The sequence below is a fragment of the Ranitomeya imitator genome, chromosome 1 (genome assembly GCF_032444005.1).
Source record: "Ranitomeya imitator isolate aRanImi1 chromosome 1, aRanImi1.pri, whole genome shotgun sequence".
NCBI classification, from domain to species: Eukaryota; Metazoa; Chordata; class Amphibia; order Anura; family Dendrobatidae; genus Ranitomeya; species Ranitomeya imitator.
In genome coordinates this window covers 447,856,227-447,883,468 of record NC_091282.1, presented here as the reverse complement: position 1 = coordinate 447,883,468, position 27,242 = coordinate 447,856,227, and the positions used below count along the sequence as shown (strand labels likewise).

The 27,242-nt window shown below is 40.8% G+C and overlaps 1 protein-coding gene across 1 annotated transcript in view; it reads left to right on the top strand.

The window, feature by feature from the left end:
- PLGRKT (plasminogen receptor with a C-terminal lysine) overlaps positions 1 to 24,279 on the top strand; it is a 133,804-nt gene extending 109,525 nt beyond the window's left edge. The window contains exons 3-5 of the mRNA XM_069764387.1: positions 7,016 to 7,146; positions 13,947 to 14,056; positions 22,027 to 24,279. Of these exons, the coding sequence (XP_069620488.1) occupies positions 7,016 to 7,146; positions 13,947 to 14,056; positions 22,027 to 22,148 (363 nt within the window). The 3' untranslated portion in view covers positions 22,149 to 24,279. The remainder of the gene's footprint in view (positions 1 to 7,015; positions 7,147 to 13,946; positions 14,057 to 22,026) is intronic.
- Positions 24,280 to 27,242: the final 2,963 nt, after the last annotated feature.

The following is a 27,242-nucleotide window of genomic DNA, read 5'->3' as shown; positions in this document are numbered from 1 at the left end:
CACAGGTACATTTTGCAATTATTAGTTATTGTTTTGTCCTGTTTTTATTGACTTAATTTCTGTTCTCTAAATTCCGATGAATAAAATATTAAAGAAATAGAAAATATGTTGCTCCTTGTGGATTACTTATTGATTGTGAATTGTTGATTTAATTCTGAAGACACTCGTTAGAAATTTCCAATGTAATCATTTCATCTAAATGTTTTATGAAGGAAAACATATTTTTTATTTTATCTGCTGTAATCTTCTATATGACACCTTGGGAGCTTTAAATTTTTAATTTCTCTGAAGAGCATTACGTCTATGAATAATACTTATGATGTCTGGTAATGAGGCCATTATCATACATTGTGTAATTCTGATACTGTGTTAGAATTAGTAACAATAAAACCTATTATGTCATGCGATTACCGTAATTTACATGGTGGTCTGCAGTAATGCGTATGAAAGGTTTCATTACCCTAAATGCCAGCATGCTTAATGACGCAATTGTGGGGGGGACCAATGGGCTAACATGGCAGCAAGTAGCCTGCTGAAGGCACCTGTTGCCACCATCTTGGCACTACTCTGAAGCTCAGACATAGAGTGAGCTTCAAAGGAGACCAAGATTTATATTATATTGCAGTATATGGTATAACCTATCAAACAAGTTAAAGTCTCCCAGAGGAAAAAAACAAAAAAAATGTTAAAAATAAAAAACTAAAATAAAGAAAAGTTTAAATTGCCTCGCTTTTCCCAGTTTTAACCCCTTCACCCCGAATCCTGTTTTCACCTTCCTGACCAGGGCAATTTCTTAAATTCTGACCACTGTCACTTTATGAGGTGATAACTCTGGAACGCTTCAATGGATCCCACTGACTCTGAGATTGTTTTTTCGTGACATATTGTACTTCATGATAGTGGTAAAATTTCTTTTGATATGTCACGTTTATCTGTGAAAAAATTGGAAATTTGGCAACAATTTGGAAAATTTAGCTATTTCCAAACTTTTAATTTTTATGCCCTTAAATCAGTCATGTCACACAAAATAGTTAATAAATAACATTTCCCACGTGTCTACTTTACATCAGCACTACAATCATTTTTTAGGGACCTCATCACATTTAAAGTGACTTTGAAAATACACCAAAGTGATACCATTCTAAAAACTGCACATCTCAAGGTGCTCAAAACCACATTAAAGAAGTAATTTAAGCCTTCAAGTGCTTCACAGGAATTAATGGAATGTGGAAGGAAAAAATAAACATTTTACTTTATTTCCCCAAATTTTTCCTTTAGGCCCAATTTTTTTTTTTACATTCACAACAGTAACAGGAGAAAATGGACTATACAATTTGTTGTGCAATTTCTCCTGAGTATGCAGATACCCAAAATGTGGAGGAAAACTACTCTAAAGGCGCACGGAAGGGCTTGGAAGGGAAGGAGCGCCATTTGACTTTTTGAATGCAAAATTTGCTAGAATAATTATCGGATGCTATGTCATGTTTAGAGAGCCCCTAATGTGCCTAAACAGTGGAAATCCCCCAAAGGTGACAACATTTTGGAAATTAGACTCCTCAGGGAACTTATCTAGATGTGTATTGAGCAACATGAACCCCCAAGTGCTTCACAGAATTTTATAACATTGAGTCGTGAAAAAAAAAAAATCACATTTTTCCCACACAAATGTTTTTTAGCTCCAAATCTTGCATTTTCATAACGGTAACAGGAGAAATGGCACCATACAATTTGTTGTGACCTCATTTTACAAACTACACCTCTCAATTAATTCATATAGGGGTGCAGTGATTATATTGACACCACAGGTGTGTCACGGGATTTTATACAACAGGGCAGTGAAGAAGAAATAATTTACATTTTTACCACCAATATTTTGTTTTAGCCACAGATTTTACATTTTCAAACTTGGAAATGGGTAGAAATTGTACCAAAATTTGTCCCACAAATTCTACTGAATGTAGAAATACCCAATGTATGGCTGTACAGTACTGCTTAGCCACATGACAAGACTCTGGAGGGAAGGAGAGCTATTTGCCTCCTGGAATGCAGATTTTCCTACAATAGTTTGCGGACACCATATACAGAGCCCGCAAGTGCTAGAAAAGAAAAAAATCCCCCTCAAGTGACCCCCATTTTGGAAATGATACCCGTTTGGGAATGTATCTGCAAGTGTGGTGACGATTTTGGGTGTTTTCCAGAAACAAGCAGCAGTGGATTTTGCTGAGTGAAAATTAGGCGGCTGACAGTACGCACTACTGAAGAGGAATGGATACTCACTGTGATGTCTGATGAACCACCCGGTGAGTATTCCGGCAGCTGTGCTCTGCTTGTGAGCAGCGCATGATGCCCCTGCCATGCGCTGCTTATAAGCATTAAGCAGCTGCTGGCACCGGAGCAGGACGCTGCAACTGCGAGGAAGCAAAGGAAGGTAAGATAAAAGGTTTGTTTTTTTAATCTTTTCTGATGGGGCAATGGATACCAGGACTGGGTGGGGCCAATCAATCATACCAGGAACTGGATGGGGCCAATCAGTCATACCAGGAACTGGATGGGGCCAATCAATCATACCAGGAACTGGATGGGGACAATCAATGATAGCAGGAACTGGATGGGGCCAATCAATCATACCAGGAACGGGATGGGGCCAATCAATCATACCAGGAACGGGATGGGATCAATCATACCAGGAACGAGATGGGGCCAATCATACCAGGAACGGGATGGGGCCAATTAATCATACCAGGAACGGGATGGGGCCAATCAATCACACCAGGAACGCGATGGGGCCAATCAATCATACCAGGAACTGGATGGGGCCAATCAATCATACCAGGAACAGGATGGGGCCAATCATACCAGGAACGGCATGGGGCCAATCAATCATACCAGGAACAGGATGGGGCCAATCAGTCATACCAGGAACTGGATGGGGCCAATCAATCATACCAGGAACGGGATGGGCCAATCAATCATACCAGGAACAGAATGGGGCCAATCAATCATACCAGGAACGGGATGTGGCCAATCAATCACACCAAAAACGGGATGGGGCCAGTCAATCATATCAGAATAAGAATGGGACCAGGTATAGTAGAATAAGGATGGGGCCATGCATACCAGGATAGGGATGAAGGAACCATATTTACAAGGATAGGTGATCTTAAGTACAGAATTGACCACAGTTTTTGCTTCAGGTTTTTTTTCCTAATTTCCTCCTCTAAAACCTAGGTGTGTCTTATGGTCTTGTGTGTCTTATAGTCCGAAAAATACGGTAAATAAATGTATCTATTGGATTAATGTTTTTTCTTTTTTCGTTCTTTATTTGGGGATATTTTGTTTTATATTTTTACACTTTGTATTAATTTTTTTTTCACTTCTTTATATTGGCCCAGGATGGGATATCACTGTATAGTTACAGATCACTGCACTGTGGAGCATCAGATCAGCATCTGACAGGCAGGGGAAGAGGCATGTCAGCTCCTGCTCTTAGCAGGCGCTCACAGGCTACCTTCCCTGAAGGACCCTGCAGCCATCTTGCGGCTCAGGGTTACCATGGAGACCATCAGCACAACGTGACTGCTGCTGATGGGAGCAGACAAGGAGCTCACTCCCTGTGCAATGCTCCTCGATGTCACTGTCACTATTGACCGCAGCATCAGAGGAGATAAACGTCTTGCACCGATCGTGGGCTTTGCTGTAGGTTGTCAGCTGTAAATAGAGCTGAAACCCGCACCCTATCATGGTGGCGCTCAGTTTGAGTCCGCGTGATCGCAGCAGCGTACCTGTACGGCAGTTTGCGGGAAAGCAATGCAATGTATATATGGCGCATGTAGGAAGGGGTTAAAATAAATAAGAATAATAATATACATATTTGGCATCGAAGTCCATAAATGTTTTACATTTTAAATGTTTAAAATAATTTTACAATTTGATTGACTTGACTTTTGTCCGGTCTATCAAAAGGTAGAGTCATTTATGTCACTTATGTTGAACGCAGAAACGAAAGTCACACTTGCGGTTTTTCAGTCACTGCAGTGCCCAAAACATGATATGCAATTTTGCCTGAACATGGTGATGCCCCACGTGTTGTCTCAAACTACTGTTTGGCCACACAGCAGAGCTTAGTAGGAAGAAGTGCTTTTTGTATTTTGGAGTACAGATTATGCTGGAATCTCCGAAGGTGCCAGAATTGCAGGAAAAAAAAGTGACCCCATTTTAGAAATTGCTACTCTCAATTAATTCATTTACTTCTGCAGCGACTATTTTGGACCCACAGGTGTTTTCACTTTGTAACATTCATGCCCTGCTTTTTTTCTGTAGAATTGCAAATATGCTAGTTTAGTGCCTATTTGTTGTTCGCAGCTTGTGCTTCTGGAGACACGCAACTCGTAAATTGTTAAGTGGGCTCTCCCCACTACAATAATGCCAAACATGTTGCCGCTTACTGTGGTTTAGGCACAGTGGGGCTCAGATGGAGGCTGGCGTCACTCTAGCATATGACATTGGATGCGATATGCTAATGACTCTCGGCTCCTACTCTGCTGCGAGCGTGAGCCAAGTGTCATGCGTCTGTGCTCCGAGCCTCTCACACAGGGAGGATTGGGGCACAACTGCGGAGGAGGCGGAGAAATTGCTTTCTCCATCTCCGTTGCCGGGGTCAGCGTATAAGGCACATCACTCGGATGATATCCGAGTGATGTGCGTTGTCTCACTCGCACCCATAGGCTTATATGGGTGCGAGTGAGCGGAGACTCGGCCAAGTGTCGGTGACAATCGCAGCATGCTGCGATTTTACTCGCACACTGAAAACAGGAAAAAATACGAGAAAAAATACGGCGATGTGAGCTGCCCCATAGAGGAATACTGGTCCGAGTGCTATGTGATGTTTTATCTCATAGCACTCTTCCATATTCAACGGTAGTGTGATTCCAGCCGGAGGGGGGCGGTATTTAGAAAAGAGACATAAATCCCATCCCCTCTAATAAAATCCAGTGAAATCTTCTACCAGTAATGTGGAAACCCCTATATTTCCAGACAGATGATGGAGCTGACTGGCGGCTGGTTTTGTGCGAGATAAGATTTTATTGTTAACATTTTGGGGGACATAATATTTTTTGATCGCTTCCAGTATAAGTCTGAGCTCATAATCTTGTTCCCGTGTAAACGCCACAAAAATACAATTAGAACATAATTTCCTATGGAACCACTCTCTATAATGAGACGGCTATAAACACTTTGGACTCCGTTTGTCTTCTCTTCCTGTGGTGTCCATCTTTTTAGGCATGAATAGAACTGTGGTCGATAACACTTGTGTGCTAAAAGGGCACCTAAAATGATGTGACACCACTGGAACAGAGACTAGACGGATTACAAAGTGACTTCATCTGCCTCATCAAAGTGAGTTACGGTATATTAGAAAAATAGGGGGGCCGTGTAACTTGTTTTATTTTTTTTTTGGCAAACCAAGTTATGCAAGGGATTATTTATGTGGGATGACTTTCTTGGTACTATTTTGGGGTACATCACATTTTTGATTGCTTTTTTATTCAGATTTTTCACACACAGAAACAAAAAAAATGTTTTTATTTATTTTTTTTGCGTAGGTCACTGTGCAGTAAAAGTTTCAGTACAATTATAGCAATATTAGATTTACCGTATATACTTTTTTATGTTTCTCTACTTTTGTGCACTAAAAACAATATTTTACAAAAATGAATTTGTTTTTGCAATGCCATATTCTGAGAGTTGTAACTTTTGTATTTTTTTTTGCTGAAAGAGCCATATTAGGGCTTATTTTTTGAGAGACGATTTGGCGTCCTTTTGGGCTGATTGACAGTAAAGTAGGGTAAAGCCCTTTTATCTTCCCAGCTACCACATTACCTCCACAATTCCTAGTCTAACTGCAGCTCTAATGACCAAAGCTACATGGTCAATGGATTTGTATGATGTTAGTACAGGTCAAAACACCTTTGGTTTTGGTGGAGATAGGACTGGTATTCATAAAGACGAATGCTAAGGGCTCCATCTCACTTGCGTGAAATACGGCCGAGTCTCGCAGGTCAAAACCCGGCTCTGCCGCCGGCACTCCAGAGCGGACCATGCGGCCGCACAGCAATACATGGAGCCGCACGCTCAGTTCTGGGGTGCTGACGGCAGAGCCGGATTTTGACCTGCAAGAATCGGCCGTATTTCACGCAAGTGAGAAGGAGCCCTAAATTGTATTGTAACTGTCATTATCATAGCTGTACAACATTTGAACAAGGTCGCCAGTGTAGTTCCTGTATTTTTGAACTGCTATCTTTGATGCTAATGAAATCCTTATTTAAAAAAAAAATACATATATATATATATATATATATATATATATATATATCACAGGGCTACCAAGTTTTATTGTACTCTGTCTATTTCTAGTTATTATGGAATTGTCAATTTTATGAGCTTACCTGATTTCAAGTAATCATCACCCAATGGGGTAAAAACATTATAAAAATATATAAATTAATAACATAAAACACATGCAAAATGAATACACATACATTTATACATCTAATACCTCTACCACCTCATAACTAATGTCTCCAAACATCCCCTATCTGACAGAGCGATTTGTCCAGTGTGCCAGAGCAGCTACGTCTTCTAAGAAATATAGGAAATTTAATTAAAAAAAAATATGACCATAGGTCATATTGTTTTTTTTACTTCTACTAGAGTGAAATGTGTCATGAACACAGTAGAATAAGTGATCAAAATTAAAATGTGGTTTGAAATGCAACTTGAATATGGAACTTACCATAGATTGAATTATAATTGTAGATATTATTCCGCACACCTGCTCAAATGACTTTAACTATAATTTCTGTGCAAGACACCTAGGTGGTTGTATTTCGATAAAATTTTGATGGATCACCAAATGTGGCTAATGGTGAAATGATCATTTCTTTTGAAATATAGGAAAATTGCGTTTCATATATAACTAAGTTTGTCCTTTATTGTTTTCTTTTTCCATTTACAGTTAGAGAGGCAGATCGTAATGCAGAATCAAATGAGAGAGAAGCAGATGGCCATGCAGATTGCCTGGACACGGGAGTTTTTGAAATATTACGGGACGTTTTTCAGCCTTGCTGCGCTTGGATTAACAGCAGGGTTTGTTATAATTTTTTATTCTAATTTCTGAAATATGAAAATAATCACACTACAGGCCAGTACCATGTTACGTTAGTTTCACATCTATAGGGGTTTTGTTAAGCGGCATTATAGCATATTCTTTCTCCAATGGCTGTGAAAATTTGGTAAAATATGCACATTTGTTAGGTTTATGCATGCTTTTTTTAGTCATACTTCTCCCTATTCATCTGAGTGAGTGAAAAATGTTGTAAAACCCTGAAAGAATTGACATGCTGCTTCAAACCTGCAAGGAAAAAAAATAGCAGTATGTGCATGAGGATTCAGATATCTCATTTCCTCTGCTGGGACAATAAAATGTTGTGTGTTTTTTTCACCTGTTGATATACATAGGCACTATGCCTATCAACAAACCTAACCAACCACCACAGGTGTGAAGAATGCAGTCACCGCTGAGACCGGGCCTGGCAGGTCAGAGGCCCTTCGATGCCAGCAGACACTCGGACACACATCCAGTTGAAGTTTATTACAGCGCACAAACACTTTGTGTCCGTGCGCCACAATACACGCTGCCAGCCAATCAGAGGCCAGCAGCTGACGTCGGCATGGACGTGACGGGGAGTGTGGCAGTGACGTCATACACTCCTGTTGCACGCCGAAGTCAGCTGCCGGCTTCACAAGAAGACTTTATGGATGACTATGGGGGTGCATTGTACTTTATGAATGACTATGGGGTGCATTATACTTTATGGATGAATATGGGGTGCATTGTACTTTCTGAATGACTATGTGGGTGCATTATACTTTATAGATGACTATTGGGTTGCATTATACAGTACTTTATGGATGACTATGGGGTGCATTATACTTTATGGATGACTATGGGGGTGCATTATATTTTATGGATGACTATGGAGGTGCATTGTACTTTATAGATGACTTATGGGGGTGTATTATACTTTATGGATCACTAAGGGGGTGCACTATATTTTATGCATGACTATGGAGGTGCATTATATTTTATGGATGACTATGGGGGTGCATTGCACTTTATAGATGACTTATGGGGGTGTATTATACTTTATGGATGACTACTTGGGTGCATTATACTCTATGGATGAATAAGGGGTTGCATTATACTTTATGGATGACTATGGGGGTGCACTATACTTTATGGATGACTATGGGAGTGCATTATATTTTATGCATGACTATGGGGGTGCATTATACTTTATGGATGACTTATGGGGGTGCATTATACTTTATGGATAACTATGGGGCATATTATACTTTATGCATGACTATGAGGGTGCATTATACTTTATGGATGACAAAGGGGTGCATTGCACTTTATGGATGACTATGGGGTGCATCATATTTTATGGATGACTATTGAGGTGCATTATAATTTATGGATGGATTACTATGAAGGTGCATTATACTTTATGAATGACTATGGGTGTGCATAAAACTCTATGGATGACTATGGGGTTCCATTGTACATTATGCATGACTATGAGGGTGCATTACACTACTATGGATGGCTATGGGGTTGCATTATACTTTATGGCTGACTATGGGAGTGGATTATATTGTATGGGGTGCATTATACTTTATGTATGACTATAGGGGTGCATTATACTTAAGGATGACTATGGGGCGTATTATATTTTATTGTTTTGCGGCAATGACTTGTGGTGACATAGCGGTCTCACGTAATGCTATGTCATTTGGGGTCATTGCCGCGAGGTATTACTGGGAACGGGAGCATCGCGAGGAGCGGGAAGGCTGCCAGGGGCGCCGAAGGGGAGAATATCACGATTTTTTATTTTTTTAATTATTTGTGACATTAGATCTTTTTCATATTGATGCTGCATAGGCAGCATCAATAGTAAAAAGTTGGTCACATTTGTCAAACACTATGTTTGACAAGTGTGACCAACCTGTCAATCAGTTTTTTAAGCGATGCTACAGATCGCTTGGAAAACGCTAGCATTCTGCAAGCTAATTACGCTTGTAAAAAGCTAGTGTTTAGCGGGAAAACGCATGCCAATTGGGCGCACCGCAGAACTTGGAAGTGAAGGAGCGCCGTTTGACTTTTTCAATGCAGAATTGGCTGGAATTGAGATTGGACGCCATGTCACGTTTAGAGAGCCCTTGATGTGCCTAAACAGTGGAAACTCCCCACAAGTGACACCATTTTGTAAAATAGACCCCTTAAGGAACTTATCTAGATGTGTGGTGAGCACTTTGAACCCCCAAGTGCTTCACAGAAGTTTATAACGTAGAGCCGTGAAAATAAAAAAATCGCATTTTTCTACAAAAATGATCTTTTTGCCCCCAAATTTTTATTTTCACAAGGGTAACAGGAGAAATTAGACCACAAAAGTTGTTGTGCAATTTCTCCTGAGTACGTCAATACCCCATATGTGGGGGTAAACCACTGTTTGGGCGCACTGCAGAGGTTGGAAGAGAAGGAGTGCCGTTTTACTTTTTCAATGTAGAATTGGCTGGAATTGAGATCGGACGCCATGTCGCATTGGAGAGCCCCTGATGTGCCTAAACAGTAGAAACCCACCACAAGTGACCCCTTTTTGGAAACTAGACCCCCCCCCCCCCCATGGAACTTATCTAGATGTGTGGTGAGAACTTTGAATGCCCAAGTGCTTCACAGAAGTTTAGAATGCAGAGTCGTGAAAATAAAAAAAAAATTTTTTTCCACAAAAAAGATTTTGTAGCCCCCAAGTTTTTATTTTCACAAGGGTAACAGGAGAAATTGGACCACTAAAGTTGTTGTCCAATTTATCCTGAGTACGCTGATGCCCCATATGTGGGGGTGAACCACTGTTTGGTCGCACGGCAGAGCTCGGAAGGGAAGGAGCACCGTTTTGGAATGCAGACTTACATAGAATGGTCTGTGGGCGTTATGTTGCGTTTGCAGAGCCCCTGATGTACCTAAACAGTAGTAACCCCCCACAAGTGACCCCGTTTTGGAAACTAGACCCCCCCAAGGAACTTATATAGATGTGTGGTGAGAACTTTGAATGCCCAAGTGCTTCACAGAAGTTTTATAATGCAGAGTCATGAAAATAAAAAAAAAAATTTTTTCCACAAAAAAGATTTTGTAGCCCCCAAGTTTTTATTTTCACAAGGGTAACAGGAGAAATTGGACCCCAAAAGTTGTTGTCCAATTTATCCCGGTACGCTGATGCCCCATATGTGGGGATAACCCACTGTTTGGGCGCACGGCAGAGCTCAGAAGGGAGGGAGCACCATTTGACTTTTTGAGCGCAAAATTGGCTGTCGTGTTTGGAGACCTCCTGATGTACCTAAACAGTGGAAACCCCCCACTGTTCCAACCCTAACCCCAACACACCCCTAATCCCAACCCGATCCATAATCCTAATCACTAACCCTAACGATAATCACAACCCTTACCCCAAAACAACCCTAATGTCAACCCTAACCATAACCCTAATCAAAACCCTAAATCCAACACACCCCTAATCCTAATCTCAACCCTAACCTCAAACCTAACCCTAATCCCAATTCACCCCTAATCACAACCCTAACCTTAACCCTAATCCCAAACCTAACCCTAATCCCAAGCGTAACCCTAATGCCAACCCTAACCCTAATACCAAACCCTAATCCCAACTCTAACCCTAACTTTAGCCCCAACCCTAGCCCTAACTTTAGCCCCAACCCTAACCCTAGCCCTAAGGCTACTTTCACACTTGCGTCGTTTGGCATCCGTCGCAATCCATCGTTTTGGACAAAAAACGGATCCTGCAAATGTGCCCGCAGGATGCGTTTTTTGCCCATAGACTTGTATTGCCGACGGATCGTGACGGATGGCCACACGTCGCGTCCGTCGTGCACTGGATCAGTTGTGTTTTGGCGGACCGTCGGCACAAAAAAAGTTCAATGTAACTTTTTTTGTACGTCGCGTCCGACATTTCTGACCGCGCATGCGTGGCCGTAACTCCGCCCCCTCCTCCCCAGGACATAGATTGGGCAGCGGATGCGTTGAAAAACTACATCCGCTGCCCACGTTGTGCACAATTTTCACAACGTTCGTCGGTATGTCGGGCCGACGCATTGCGACGGCCCCGTACCGACGTAAGTGTGAAAGAAGCCTAACCCTAAATTTAGCCCCAACCCTAACCCTAAATTTAGCCCCAACCCTAACCCTAAGTTTAGCCCCAACCGTAACCCTAAATTTAGCCCCAACCCTAGCCCTAACCCTAACCCTAATTTTAGCCCCAACTGCTCTTCTCCTGCCGGCCGGCAGATGGCGACAGATGGCGGGCGCACTGCGCATGCGCCTGCCATTTTCTTTCCCCATGAAGACGCCGGCGGGCAGGAGAAGGACGCAGGAGGACCCAGGGACACCGGTAAGTATAATAGGGTCCCCGAATCCCCCTATTTCTCTGTCCTCTGATGTGCGATCACATCAGTGGACAGAGAATTACACATTACTTTTTTTTTTTTTTTGCGGTCGCCGGTAAACAGTTAATTACCGGCGATCGCAAAACAGGGGTCGGTAAAACCGACCCCGATCATGTTCTTTGGGGTCTCGGCTACCCCCGGCAGCCGAGACCCCAAAGATTCTCCCGCTGCCGGCCGGCGCACTGCGCATGCGCTCGCCATTTTTTTGCCGGAAAAAGATGGCGGCGCCCATCGGGAGCCACGAGGTGCACCGGGGGAGACAGGTGAGTATCGGGGGGCTATCTGGGACCCCTTTTCTCTGTCCTCTGATGTGCGATCACATCGGAGGACAGAGAAATTAAAAAGAAATCGTGTTTTTTTTTTTTTTTTTTTGCGATCGGCGGTAAACGGTTAATTACCGGCGATCGCAAAAGCGGGGTCGGTAAAAAAAACCCTGTTCTCTGCCCCCGGCAAAGCAGTCATCAAAGTAAAAGGTGGCTACTTTGAAGAACCTAAAATATAAGACATGTTTTCAGTTGTTTCACACTTTTTTTGTTAAGTATATAATTCCACATGTGTTAATTTATAGTTTTGATGCCTTCAGTGTGAATATACAATTTTCAGAGTCATGAAAATACAGTGAAAAGAGATATATTCCCACATACAATAAAGACATCCATAAATGTTATATTGACAGATGAATATCAGAAAAGACAGGAAAATCAGAAACCGTTACAGTTTAGTACATGATGTCCTGTGATAGGCATTAAAAAGATACTGCATCACAGGACATCATGAGCCATACTACGTATAATTGTGACGTTATTTACTAATTAGGTTTCATACATTTATTATAAGATCTTGAATTTACCTTCCTGGATTCAATATTTCCAACTTTATGTACCTCTTTGGGTGCTGTTTGTAGACATGGTCATCCACTATTCTAATCATGCTTTTACTGTATTCTTTATATTATGACTAAAATATTTGATTAAAAATGTATATGCAGTCACATCGTGTAGGTTCTTCTAAGTAATGTAAGTCATACTTCAGACTGTTATGCTTTTAGATGATTGCATAGACTAGATACTATTGTTTCAAATTCTCTACAATGACTACCATTTTAAAGTTCATATTTTAAAGCCCCAATAAATGTAGGTTCAAGTAAACCTTCACTCCCAACCAAGTATAATTTATCGTATTTATTTAAGATAAAGTCCCATAGTGTGGTTGCTGCATGCAGATTAAAGAGATTTTCCACTTTCAGCAAAGTGGATTCCAAAAGTTGACAGCCATGTAAAATAACCCTCACCCGCTCTCAGCCATTGCTCTAATCATTGTGTTTTGGTTGCAGTGGTGACATCACATTGACTTGACAGCGCACATCAACGCTGTAGTTAATCACTGAGCTCAGTAGCTCTGCTGATGTAAATGGCATAAACCGGTGAGGTTGGCTACTGAGTGCAGCGGTGATATTCATTATCAACGTGACATCAGTGCTGCAGCCAAAACCATAGCGGCAGAGCGTCACGCTGGGAAGATGGAGTACCAGCTGGCTTTGTTATTTTACATGTCTGCCAACATTTGGGGTCCATTTTCTTGAATGCGGAAAACCACATTAAAGCCATGCCAAGATGTAAGGGATAACGAGGAAACCATTTTCCAGCAAACGTGTGAGATTATACCCCTGCTCACTGACAAGGTCTCAGGTGCACTCATTTTATAAATCTGTTGCACATACTTAGAATTGCAAGGCAAATGTTATGTTAATATATTTTGATGTAACCAAAAACACGATTGTTGATACCTAATGCAATAATTCACTATATTTATAAATGATATATTCTTCATGCTTGGTTGTCTTGTGTCCATTATACTAGAGTTACCATGAATACTTATGTTCTCCATCATTGCTCGGTACCCAACTGGATCCAGTGCAGGCCACTCTGTGAACTGCGCAGAGACAGGAAGCCGTGTTGTCACCGTTCCACCAGTCATTGCAGCTTGTGAAAATCAGCCAATCACAGGCCGCAGTGATCCGACAACTAGTGGAATGGTGACATCTCCTCTAGTTGTCTCTGTACAGACCATGGAGTGGCCTGCCCTGGATGCATGTGGGTGCAGATACGTGAGAATTACTTATTTTGATGTTTTTCTTACATATCCTATCCCAAGGGCAAAGTTTTACTTTGCCCAGACATAGCTACTAATGGATGTCAGCGGTGTATTAGAAAATTAAAAACCTACATCTGTTTGGGTGCCATATGCTATTCTGTGTAATTATCATGTTACGGAACATGGAACACATATGTTTATTAAGAGGCATGATTTATATCTATGTCATAGTCTATACTGTGCTCTTAACTTCAGACACTTTGTTCTTTGTGCAGGGCAATAAGAGGAAAGAAGCCAGGATTATTTATTCCTATTATACCAATGGGATTTGTTTTTGCATACCAGTATGATATGGGCTATGGGACCTTAGTTCATAGAATGAAAGGTACGTTTGATTGACTTCTTACCATGGTATTCTTCTATTTTAGCTCTTGATCCTAAAATATTATTCATAACACACAAACCTGCAACTGCAAGATTCTTAGAAGCTGTGAAAATGTGTTTACGAATGATAAAAGTCTGGGAATCGCTGCTCTCGGCATGTATGTACCAAATCAGAAAGAAAAAAGCTTAGAGTGACCACATGTGGTGGACAGTATCTTACCTCGGATATGGCTGTGGAGCACCGTAACGCATTGCAAAGCATTGCATGGCTTAAAATGAGAATGATGCAGATTTGAAAATTCTCAGCATGCTGTAATTTTACTGTAGATATTGTACTGTACATTGCTGCTGATTTTGGGGTGTGGAATCCGCACAGCAGATTAACCTAAACTTCTGAACATGTGGACACAGCCTCAACTCAATTCACAATTACCGTATGTAGTTTTTCAGCACATTTTTTTGTATTTCCGCTTATACACGAGTCATTGTCACAGTTTATTAAGGAGGAGGGGAGTGGCGGACCAGCGGGTCACAGGAAGCAGGAGCCGGAGGCTATAGCCTTTGCTCGCTGATAAAGATAAATGAATACTCACTGCACTGGCAATGAATATTAATTTCTCTTATAGCGTGCACAGTTACAGCTGTATCCGCCGGCTTCCAGCAGCTGCCGGGCTCTAACGGGTGCCCACTCATTAAGGTAATGAATATTCACCTCTCTCTACTCCCATAAGCTGGAGAGAGGTGAATAATCATTACCTTAATGACCAGGGACATGTGATCACCAGGCCGCAGGAGCTGCTGGAAGCCAGAGCGAGATGCTGCGAGGGCGCACAGGGAAGGTAAGTAGGATTTTTTTATGCTTTTCTCATGGGGGCCATACATACAAGCATGGGGATGAGGAACCACGCATACAATGATGGGAATAAGGAGCCATTTATACAAGGATGAAAATAAGGTGCCATGCATTCAAGGATGGGAATAAGGAGCCACGCATACAAGTATTGGGATAAAGAGCCATGCATACAAGGATGGGAGTAAGGAGCCATACATAGAAGGATGGTGTAGTGCAGCGCTTGCAGCATGTGTTGGGGGACACTCGCTTGGCAACGGGATGAAGGCACACAGGCACGTTTTTCTCACAAAACAGTCTGTGCGGTTTATTCTGCAACTCATAAACCTCTAGGCCATGTTACATATCACAGACCTCACATAGTCCATAGCACTTTGTACTATACGGCTTAAAATCACGGTCCCTAAACACGCCAGACTTCTTTTGTCCAGTTACCATGGGTGACCGCCCGCCGATCAGTTCATTAACATCTATGGAACACAACAAGCACCAACCGTCTGTTCCAATGGCAGATACTTGTCTGCCCTTACTATAACCCCTCTTGTTTGGAGTTACCTTACAGGAGCACCTGCTTCACATGCTGACTCCTCTTCAGTCCTGGCTTCTAGGGAAGCTGCCTTACTGGGATCACCGTCTCAACCGGTGCCTTGGGACATGGGCACTCCCGACAGTTCAAGACCCTCAGAAGATCCGTAGCTTCCCCAACGCACTGCCGTCACAGACTCTGCGCTATTCAGGAATCCATTCCGCCCGCAGGACCTTCCAACACAGCGAACATCCAGGTCCACGATCTCTCCATGTGCTATTCAGGAATCTGGACCACTCAAAGGACCTTCCAACACAGAGACCTTCCAGGTACATGGCCTCACCATGTGCTCTTCAGGAAGTTCGTCCACTCATAGGACCTTCCAACACACAGGCCTTACTGTTATGACCTGGTGGTCAGGACAATAATGGACCTGGTGGTTAAGAGCACACGGAATGACCTGATAGTTACTGATAATTAAGGACGAGCTCTGGGACGTGGGAACTCTGCTGACCGCAATCCCTAATCCTATCAACCACACTAGAAATAGCCGTGGATTGCTCCTAACGCTCCCTATGCAACTCGGCACAGCCTAAGGAACTAGCTAGCACTGAAGATAGAAAAATAAAGCCTACCTTGCCTCAGAGAAATTCCCCAAAGGAAAAGGCAGCCCCCCACATATAATGACTGTGAGTAAAGATGAAAATACAAACACAGAGATGAAATAGATTTAGCAAAGTGAGGCCCGACTTACTGAACAGACTGAGGATAGGAAAGGTTGCTTTTCGGTCAGCACAAAAACCTACAAAAAGACCACGCAGAGGGCGCAAAAAGACCCTCCGCACCGACTCACGGTGCGGAGGCGCTCCCTCTGCGTCCCAGAGCTTCCAGCAAGCAAGACGACAATAAAAATAGCAAGCTGGACAGAAAAATAGCAAACCAAAGAAAATACAAGCAGGAACTTAGCTTCTGCTGCGAAGACAGGTCACAAGAACGATCCAGGAGTGAACTAGACCAATACTGGAACATTGACAGGTGGCATGGAGCAAAGATCTAAGTGGAGTTAAATAGAGCAGCCAGCTAACGAATTAACCTTGTCACCTGTGGAAGGAAACTCAGAAACACCCACCAGAAGAAGTCCATGGACAGAACCAGCCGAAGTACCATTCATGACCACAGGAGGGAGCCCGACAACAGAATTCACAACACCTTACCTCATACAGGACCTTACAACCTCAAACATGTGACCCAAACCAAGGTCACATTATGCAGCTGAAACCACCCCCATAGGTGGGAGGTGTGTGTGGTTAGTCAGTCCAGCTCTCCGACTAACCCTGTAAGCCCCCCTTTATAAACAAAAACAAGGCTCGTGGAACTACAGGTCCCAGAGCAACATGTCAGGCTTACAGTACAGAGGATCTCTTCCTCTGCGACACATACCGACCATTTACAACAATGCCGATCACTGTCTCACAATGGGAATAAGGAGCCATGCATACAAGGGTGGGAATAAGGAGCCATGCAGACAAGGATGGGAATAAGGATCCATGCAGACAAGGATGGGAACAAGGAGCCATGCAGACAAGGATGGGAACAAGGAGCCATGCATACAAGGATGGGAATAAGGAGCCATGCAGACAAGGATGGGAATAAGGAGCCATGCAGACAAGGATGGGAATAAGGAGCCATGCAGACAAGGATGGGAATAAGGAGCCATGCACACAAGGGTGGGAATAAGGAACCATGCATACCAGAATAGGGATAAGGGGACAATGCTGCATACCTGGCTTATACTCGAGTCAATAAGTTTTCCGAGACAAAATTTGGTGCCTCGGCTTATACTCAGGTCGATTTATACACGAGTATATACGGTACTTCTTTATGAAGATTGGTTGCCCCTTACATTCCCCATTGCTTTGAATCATTATAGAGGCAGGGCTCCTGTACTTTATACATTTCGTATTGCTTGTAAATTTGTACATCTCTGCTGCTTATCAAAATATATTCAAACAACTAATGTGTTCGGCCCTGAATTGCTTGCTGCTATCCAGTAGGTTAATGCTACTTTCTGTTATAGTGGATATATTATGGCAACAGGTTTTTGTGCCACCAGAAATAATCCATGTAATAGAGATGTAATTATTTCAATATGTACAACACAATAGAAAAAGATGCAATGGAAATTATGATGTAAATTTTTACAGACAAAGCTTCTGCGTGCTGCATTATGTATGTTCAAGTTTATTAAGAGGATTTCTTCAAAATAGGAACACCTGCCTTCATTGTACCACTGTATAAAGTACTAAAAGGCTATTGATTTATTCAATATTATAGTTTTCATGTTTTTCCCATTTTTTTTCTCCAAAACTACCAATTTAAAGGGTTTTTTCCACAAACCATTTTCATTTTAATCAATTGATCTTTATTAATGAAAATTATCTCCACAATTGGATGTGTTTAATAAAATGTTCCTGTGCTGAGATAATCTTATAAATGTGTCCCTGCTGTGTACTGTGTGATGGCTGTGTCTGACCATCAGGGAAACAGACAGATATACCATAGCTCCTGGGCAGGTGAGGAAGCAAAAGTAAGTATACAGACAGGACAGCACGGGATCACAGACGATTATTTCTGTGAGGTATGGCCTGTTTTTTAACATGTTTTACCTCAGTTCTCAATCTGTTTACCTCAATCTGTTGATGTAAAATGAGCATTATTTGTGGGGAAACCTCTTTAACCCCTTTGTGACCATTTAAAGGGAACCTGTCACCTGAATTTGGCGGGACCGGTTTTCGGTCATATGGGCGGAGTTTTCAGGTGTTTGATTCACCCTTTCCTTACCTGCTGGCTGCATTCTGGCCGCAATATTGGATTGAAGTTCGTTCTCTGTCCTCCGTAGTACACGCCTGCGCAAGGCAATCTTGAGTACATGTGGTGGTTGCCTGGCTGCTAGGGAATCCCCACATGTATTCAGGCTGTCTAGCAGCCGTAAATCATGCAGCTGCGGCAACAAAAACTAAATCTCCGAGCACTCACAAATAGTCAGAGACCATCCGAGTGTGCTCGGGAAAACCCAAGCAACGAGTATACTCGCTCATCACTTATCAAAACATCTCATGTACTCCAAAATTGTATAAATAAAAACCTCAGCTCGGCACAAAAACGAGAACAAAGCCATAACATGGCTATCAATGGCAAAATAAAAAAGTTATTGGCAACTTTTTTTTTTTTAAGCAAAGTTCTGAAGAATTATACCGCTAGGTAATTTTTACCACGTGATAACACTATAAAAACAAAAACTAGTGGTGAAATCACTTTTTTTAGTATTTCATTCCATTTTGATTTTGATTTTTTTTTTCCTTTTTTCGTTACATTATATTGTAAAGTAAATGGTATATTGAATACTAGAACTTGTTCTTTACCCCTTCCCGACAAGGCCAATTTTTGTTTTTGCATTTCCATTTTTCCTCCCCAGGGCGCTAATGGGCTCATAGAATGACGTGTCCCCATGTCAGTGAGCTATTAATGATGCTGTCAAGAATTTGACAGCGGCATTTAACAGATTAACAGTCGTGGACGAAGCTCTGCTCCACCCGTGACTGTTGTAGGCACTCCTGCCTGTTTTTAGCAGCCTTTATCTGCTGGGCATGGGGGAGGGTTCACCCGCTACGAACATGTGCTGTAAATGTACAGTGGATGTCAGTAAGGGGTTAAAATAACAAACCTTCATATAGCTACATCAACAGAAAAAAAAATATGACTCTTGGAAGAAAGAAAGGAAAAACAAAACAGAAAAGTTATAAGCATAAATGCTACCAAACGTTTTGACTTCAATAGACACTGTAGGTGTACAGAAGTCAATGATCAAAGTAATCCCCTAGAAAGGCACAGCTAAAAAACACTGCCAAGAGAAGGAAGACTGAAAATAGGTTGCATGTAAACTCTATCCAAACTGTTGTGACTTGTGTTATCCACAACTCCACTTTCTCTTTATATAAAGTTTAATGTGCCATTATTTTTTATATATGTATTCAATTATATTAGGATAACTGCCCACAGATGGTGTAATACATAGTAGTAAAAGAAGCACTGAACACAAACACAACCCCAGTCACTGATACAATGCCATAGTTGCAATCAATTGTTTGTCATTCTACCCCTGAGGAAGCCAGTAAGTGGGTGGCGATACACATGGCGATCATCTTTATTTTTGCCTTATCCATTAGACAGCATGATATTAATCTTACGCTGACATAACTATTCATAGGAAGTATTGGAGCAGGGGCAACCACAGCCAATATATAGATACAAAAACCAGAAAAGTACACCAAAGAAGAAGTAGATATAAAATGCCTTTATTAAATATAGACGACAAAGAACATATAAATAAAATTATATAAAAGTGACAGTGTGCGCACAAAAGGACAAAAAATTATATTTTACATTCCAATATATAATAAAAAAATATAAAAACAAGGGAAATGAAAAAGGCTGACCTAAATAAGTCCTTATATTGTAAGGTTGGTGTAACCCCTAGCAGCGTATATTAGACAAATTTTTTGAATACAAAGTTAGTGGTGGCTAAAAAAATATTTATAATAAATAGTAAAAATAAAAATAAATATGAAAAGAGCCTTAAACATGAACTATATTCATGAAGTAATAAGTGCAAAAAAAGGGGGACGTATAACCCAGATTATGAGGTGATAAAACTCAATCAATGCCACTCCATAAGAGCAAAAAAAGATTATAATAAATATGTGTTATGGAGTTATATAAAAAAGTGCTATGTGCAAAACTAACATTGAGGAGATGAGAATAAAGCTCTGTAAAGTGCTCGTATAAAGGGAAATGTGCAAAACCGCAAAGTGAGCTGGATGCACCTGATGATAGTGTGCACAGAAATGATCAGTCCAGCCACAGTCCGTACACCGGTGTACATATACTGAAACACCGAGTGTGGCTGCAAGTAGTAATCCAGCGAAGAGCCCACCATACAATGTACAAATAAGCCAGGGAGAAACACACAATACCTTTGATCAAATAAATGGGGTCAGCCGAGCACCCTGCGTTACACAGGGACTCGGCTGACCCCATTTATTTGATCAAAGGTATTGTGTGTTTCTCCCTGGCTTATTTGTACATTGTATGGTGGGCTCTTCGCTGGATTACTACTTGCAGCCACACTCGGTGTTTCAGTATATGTACACCGGTGTACGGACTGTGGCTGGACTGATCATTTCTGTGCACACTATCATCAGGTGCATCCAGCTCACTTTGCGGTTTTGCACATTTCCCTTTATACGAGCACTTTACAGAGCTTTATTCTCATCTCCTCAATGTTAGTTTTGCACATAGCACTTTTTTATATAACTCCATAACACATATTTATTATAATCTTTTTTTGCTCTTATGGAGTGGCACTGATTGAGTTTTATCACCTCATAATCTGGGTTATACGTCCCCCTTTTTTTGCACTTATTACTTCATGAATATAGTTCATGTTTAAGGCTCTTTTCATATTTATTTTTATTTTTACTATTTATTATATATATTTTTTTAGCCACCACTAACTTTGTATTCAAAAAAAATTTCTATTATACGCTGCTAGGGGTTACACTGACCTTACAATATAAGGACTTATTTAGGTCAGCCTTTTTCATTTCCCTTGTTTTTATATTTTTTTTATTATATATTGGAATGTAAAATATAATTTTTTGTCCTTTTGTGCGCACACTGTCACTTTTATATAATTTTATTTATATGTTCTTTGCCGTCTATATTTAATAAAGGCATTTTATATCTACTTCTTCTTTGGTGTACTTTTCTGGTTTTTGTATCTATATATTGGCTGTGGTTGCCCCTGCTCCCTTGCTAGTGGTTCGGTTCACGTTTTCCACAGAACACTGGTCACTGATATTAACTATTATCTAAGTTTTTGCTCATTGTGGCACAGGTATAAGAAAAACAGTGTTTGGTGTATCTGTGGCCCCTTCTAATAGGAAGTATTGGACATAAATTCGTCCGGTCATTTGTTTATTGTATCGCACCACCTCTCTTTTTTTTTACCTGGTTTCTATCGTGATTGTGGGGGGGGGGTGCTAATTATTATTGCATTTCTCAGAATTACTATATAGGTATTGATATTAGTAACAGCATTTAGTATTAGTATAGTATCAATTTGTAACCAGTAACAGCCATCAGACAATTAGCATATGGCACTGTAGAATTCTAAAAGATATTTTTTCAATATGCAGTAGGACTTGAGTGCTTTCTTCGGTCTTTTTGGTATATATTGATGGGCAAATGAGGCTAGGCGATTGCTTTATTTTAGCACGCCTGTGCTAGAATGTTTACAGCTCTTTTCGCTTTTTAAATGTTTTTAATCATGTCTTGAAGTGTTCTTTTTATTGTATAATAAAGTTTATAAGGTGATCCCAAGTGTCTTTACATACTACTTTTTTCTTTGAATCCAATCAGTTTATAGTATGTGTTTGGATGATCCCATTAATATTTAGTGATGCTCTTAGTACTTCTTCTCTAATATATATAGTCACTGATAATAGTAGTAATTATGTATTTTTCTTCTGTTTAGGTTCTGCCGAAGATATTCTTGAAAAAGAGCATGATTTACTAGACATACCTCAGGGTTTACCCACTTTTGAGCTGATTGAAAAAGCACGAAAAGCTCAAAGAAAGTTCTTTGTAGAAAAGTAAAAAGAGCCTCCAGTATTAACACACCAAAGAAGACTTGTAATTCATCAATAATATTCCGTCCTAGGCTGCAGGAACCAATTTCTACCCGCATTGGTGCTAGATTCTATAATACTGTACCACAGACGCAGACTTGAAATAAAATGAAAAACGGGGTAAAATTATTTTCTTAGTTAATTTCCAGTAAAAGTAACATCCTAGTGAATAACTTGTATTAATGTAATTAAGTGTCACAAAAAAAGGTCTTTATCTACTAAAACCAGATTTGCCAACATTGCTATTGGCAAAAGAAGTACATTAAAGTCCCACCTGTCAGCGCCCACAGGAACCCTTCCTCTTATCAAAAACAATACCTGTTAATGAAGGACTGTTGGCAAACCCATTCAACTGTAAAACTTTCCCTGTAAACTACTGCAACCAACTATACAACGGTTTTACTAGAGAAAACTCTGATCTCCACCATTTAACCTTTTGAACAATGCAGTCAATGCAGATTGTTGCATTCAAAGGGAAAGCCTGAGGGATTAGAAATAGTCAAATTATATATTATACACATTTGGTATTGTAACAATGTAAAATAATTTTGTTGCATGCTTTATGATGATTGATGTGTGCCATGTAAAAAAAAGTGCAACCAAATTAAAATTATTTTAAATCTAACACTAAAATATATTTAACAAACATTTGCGACTGCATACAATCTAACTCATTCTGCAACGACTACATTGTGCAAAAAAAAAATACGATTGCCAGAATTCAAAAAGGTAAAATCCCCAAACTATAATCAGTACCAACATTTTTGGGGGCTTTCAAGGAGTTAAAGGAGTTGTCCAGTCAGAATATATGATTGATGATGACCTTTCATTGGGATAAGTTTTCAATATCAGATTGTTGGGGTCAGATATCTGGTACCCCAAACAATCAGCTGTTAGATGTAAAGGCATTGAATGGAGCTGAACTGCTAGTAGCCAAGCCAGGCAATGTAGGACAGCTTCTATTCAAGAGAAATTGGAGCTGATCAGTGAGAGTGCTGGGTATTGGATCCCAGTGAACCCAGTAAAGAAGGGTCATCAATATATTCTGAGTATATAAGCCCATTTAAAGAGAATCTATCACCCCACTTTCGCCTATAAGCCACCGCCATCAGGGGCTTATCTACAGCATTCTATAATGCTGTAGATAAGCCCCAGATGTAGCCTGAAAGATAAGAAAACAAGTTATATTATACTAACCCAGGGGCGGTCCCGCTGTGGTCCGGTCCGATGGGCGTCGTGGTCCGGGTCCAGCGCCTCCCATCTTCATGCGATGACATCCTCTTCCTTGCTTCCTGTCGTGGCTCCGGTGCAGGCGTACTTTATCTGCCCTGTTGAGGGCAGAGCTAAGTACTGCAGTGTACAGGCGCCGGAAAAGGTCAGAGAGGCCCGGCGCCTGCACACTGCAGTCCTTTATGCTGCCCTCAACAGGGCAGACAAAGTCGCTTGCACAGGAGCCGTGACACGAAGCAAGGAAGAGGACGTCATTGCATGAAGATGGGAGGGACCGGACCGCGAGGCCCATCAGACCGGTCCGCAGCGGGAACGCCCCTGGGTGAGTATAATCTAACTTGTTTTTCTTATCTTTCAGGTGACATCGGGGGCTTATCTACAGCATTACAGAATACTGTAGATAAGCCCCTGATGGCGGTGGCCGCAACTTATAGGCGAAAAATGGGGTGACAGATCCCCTTTAAAAAATGAAATCTGAACTTTGTTTGCTACAGTATGTTTTTACTGCTAGACAATGTTATATCTTTTTAACAAAATAATATCACCTGGTATGTGATTTAGAAAAATAGAAACTAATCAGCAAGGCCTGCTATACCAGAAGAAGTTTAGCTTTTTGTCAAGATTGCTCATCTGTACAGTTTCATACTAAGGATAAAAATACATTTATTAATGAATTATTGAAAGTAAAAGCTAATATAATTTCTGTGAGTTCAGTATGTTCCTTTTTTACTGAGCTCCGTAAACCATTTATAATTTTAAATATGTATTTTTTCAATCTTTTTAAGAGTATACAAACATTAGTTTTATAAGATGAATGGAATGCATGGTGTGTTATAACAATAAATTATTCTTATGTTTTCAGCAGTGAATTACTGGTGAGCATGATTTTATTTGCGGTTATGTTTTTGTAACAATGATGTACCGACAAACCATAACTTCATAGCGAACGTCATATGTATGAAAAATGCATATATCCATCATGTTTAACCACTGGAAAGGTATTATGTGGATGAAAGACAGGGGAAAAAATATACCCTTAGGACTTTTTTCTTAACACTTCTATATTGTGCATGGTATAAATACATGCACAGGAGACAAACACTTTAAAGAAATTAAACTTTCTCCTCCTAGTCTGCAAAAACATGTCATGGCAAGAGGTGTATTTTTCTTAAATCATCAACTTAGTACATCATATTTTCAATATTTATTTAAACCCTATTGATCTAGAGAAAGAGAAAAAAACATATATGATGACAAGAAAGAATCTACCGTATATACTCGAGTAGAAGCCGAGAATTTCAGCCCATTTTTTAGGCTGAAATTGCCCCTCTCGGCTTATACTCGAGTCATTCCCAGGGGTCGGCAGGGGAGGGGGAGCGGCAGCTGTCTGATAATACTCAACTGCTCCTGGCGCAGTCCCTTCTTCTCAGGGTGCCGACAGCTTCTTCCTGTGTTGAGCGGTCACGTGGTACCGCTCATTACAGTAATGAATATGGACTCCCATAGGGGTGGAGCCACATTCATTACTGTAATGAGCGAAACAGGTGACCGCTCAACAAAGGAAGAAGCTGCCGGCGCCTGGAGAACCAGGGATATGCAGGGACCACACCAGGAGCAGGTGAGTATAACGAGGGCATTGCGCGATATTCACCTCTCCTCGTTCCACCACCGGGCTCTGTCTTCCGTGTCCTCTGTCTGTGACATTCAGGTCAGAGGGCGCGATGATGTGTTAGTGTGCGCGCCACCCTCTGCCTGAATAGTCACTGAGACTTCCACAAGTAGGGTACATGTATACAACACATATACCGCCCACAATATACATCTTTACAGTTAGCGACTATACATGTCCACAGACCATTAATCACCCTATCGGCACAGATACCATTATGATTGTAATGTATAAAAATAGATCTATCCTAGTAAATAGGTGACAAATGGAACAATGAATGAACATAGCAAGTCAACAAACAAAAATAGGTAAGTAATACACTTCATTAGAGGGTATACATGTCAATCAAGCTTCTAATACATATAATCATATTTTTTCTCATAGCAGATGGAATAAGTCCATGAGTAAGCCAAAACATAGAAATCACATCAAAGTATTTAGATATTCAAAGTAACATATCTTCATACAAAAATTATTACATACAGATATACAAGAATGAAGATATGTATATAGAATAAAACATACGGTAACTCAAAACGCATAGAGAACATACGTAATACATAACACCACCAATGGGTTCTCTCCATATATTTCCTATATGGTGTGTAGACCAACTCCAATCACATGCATGTCTCCAAAAGATGTCTCAGTATCCAAACGAATGAAGGAATAATTACCTATAAAGAAAAAAATTAAATATTAAAATCAAATAAAAACAATAGAATGCGGGTCAAATAACACATCTGATATGCAGCAGCCATACAATCACAAGAAGGGTGCAAAGGTAAGGTTCTCTTTAAGACCCTGTAGTTGCATAGTCTGGAGGATCCAGATCCACCGCGTCTCCATTTGACCTAACCGTTTAGACAAATTACCACCTCTGATGTTAATATTAAGGGCATCCATACTGCGTACTCGCACCAATGTACCATCACAGTGATGGAAATCTTTAAAATTACGTATTGTTTTGAAGGTGGAAGTGTCCGTGTGGGTAGCAGCAGCCTGAATGCCCAATACATGCTCTCTTATGCGGACTTTCAGTTGCTACGTAGTCAAGCTAACATATATCAGTCAGCATGGGCGGGTGGCATAATATACCACATACCTAGTGGTGCATGTGATCCGTTGCTTGATCTTAAACGTCTTTGTGCCACTAGAGTTAGTAAAAGAATCAGAGCGTTCTACATTGGGACAGGCCACACATCTACCACACGGAACACAACCACCCTCACATGGGAAGTTGTCCAAGAAGGTTCTTGTTTGTTGTGCAGTTTAATGGCTCCGGGTAAGGTAATCTCGTAAATTTTGAGCACATCTATAGGTGATGAAAGGTCTATCTGGAAGGAACTTACTAATAACGGGGTCAACTTTCAATATAGGCCATGTTTTTTCCAGTGCTTGATGCACTCTATCAGAGTAGGAAAAATAGGATGTAATGAACCTCAATTGTCTATCAATTTTGGGTTTGGTATGGGACCTAATTTTTTAAAGCAGGTCATTATGGGAAGAGAATTTGGCCCTATGATAGGCTTTTTTAATTAAACGCCTGCTGTATCCGTGTGCCAAAAAAACGTGCCTTCAGTTCCTCAGCCCTAATCTCAAAGTCACTGTCAGTTGAACAGATGCGACGCAGGCGGAGGAACTGCCAAACAGGGATTGACTTGATCATGTGCTTTGGAACAGAATCTAGATTACTACATTGATACAGCACCAGAACCAAGGTTACTGCTTACATATGGTACCATAACGGAGCTTACTTACAAACATACATACATCTCCAGAAACACGGACATGTAAATACACAGTACGGCAGGGACATTGCTAGGGTCATAAAAGATCAGGGGCCCATGCCCCAAAGTGCATGTCTCCCCATACGACCCCCTATAGCTATTTAAAATAGCATCTATACATGTATAATTATAGTATACCACTGTTGCTAACCAAAAACACACAATGCAATGACCAATATTATAAAATTATTGCTAAAGGCCCAAATAATATGGCTACACAATGTCCACTACCATCACCACTACACAGCGAATACATAATATTATATGTTACAATTACCTCTACATAACAAAACACTTTATACAAAGACCAATGATACCACCATACACCTTCTACTACATAAAGACTGAAATACATTAAACTGTAACTAAAGAA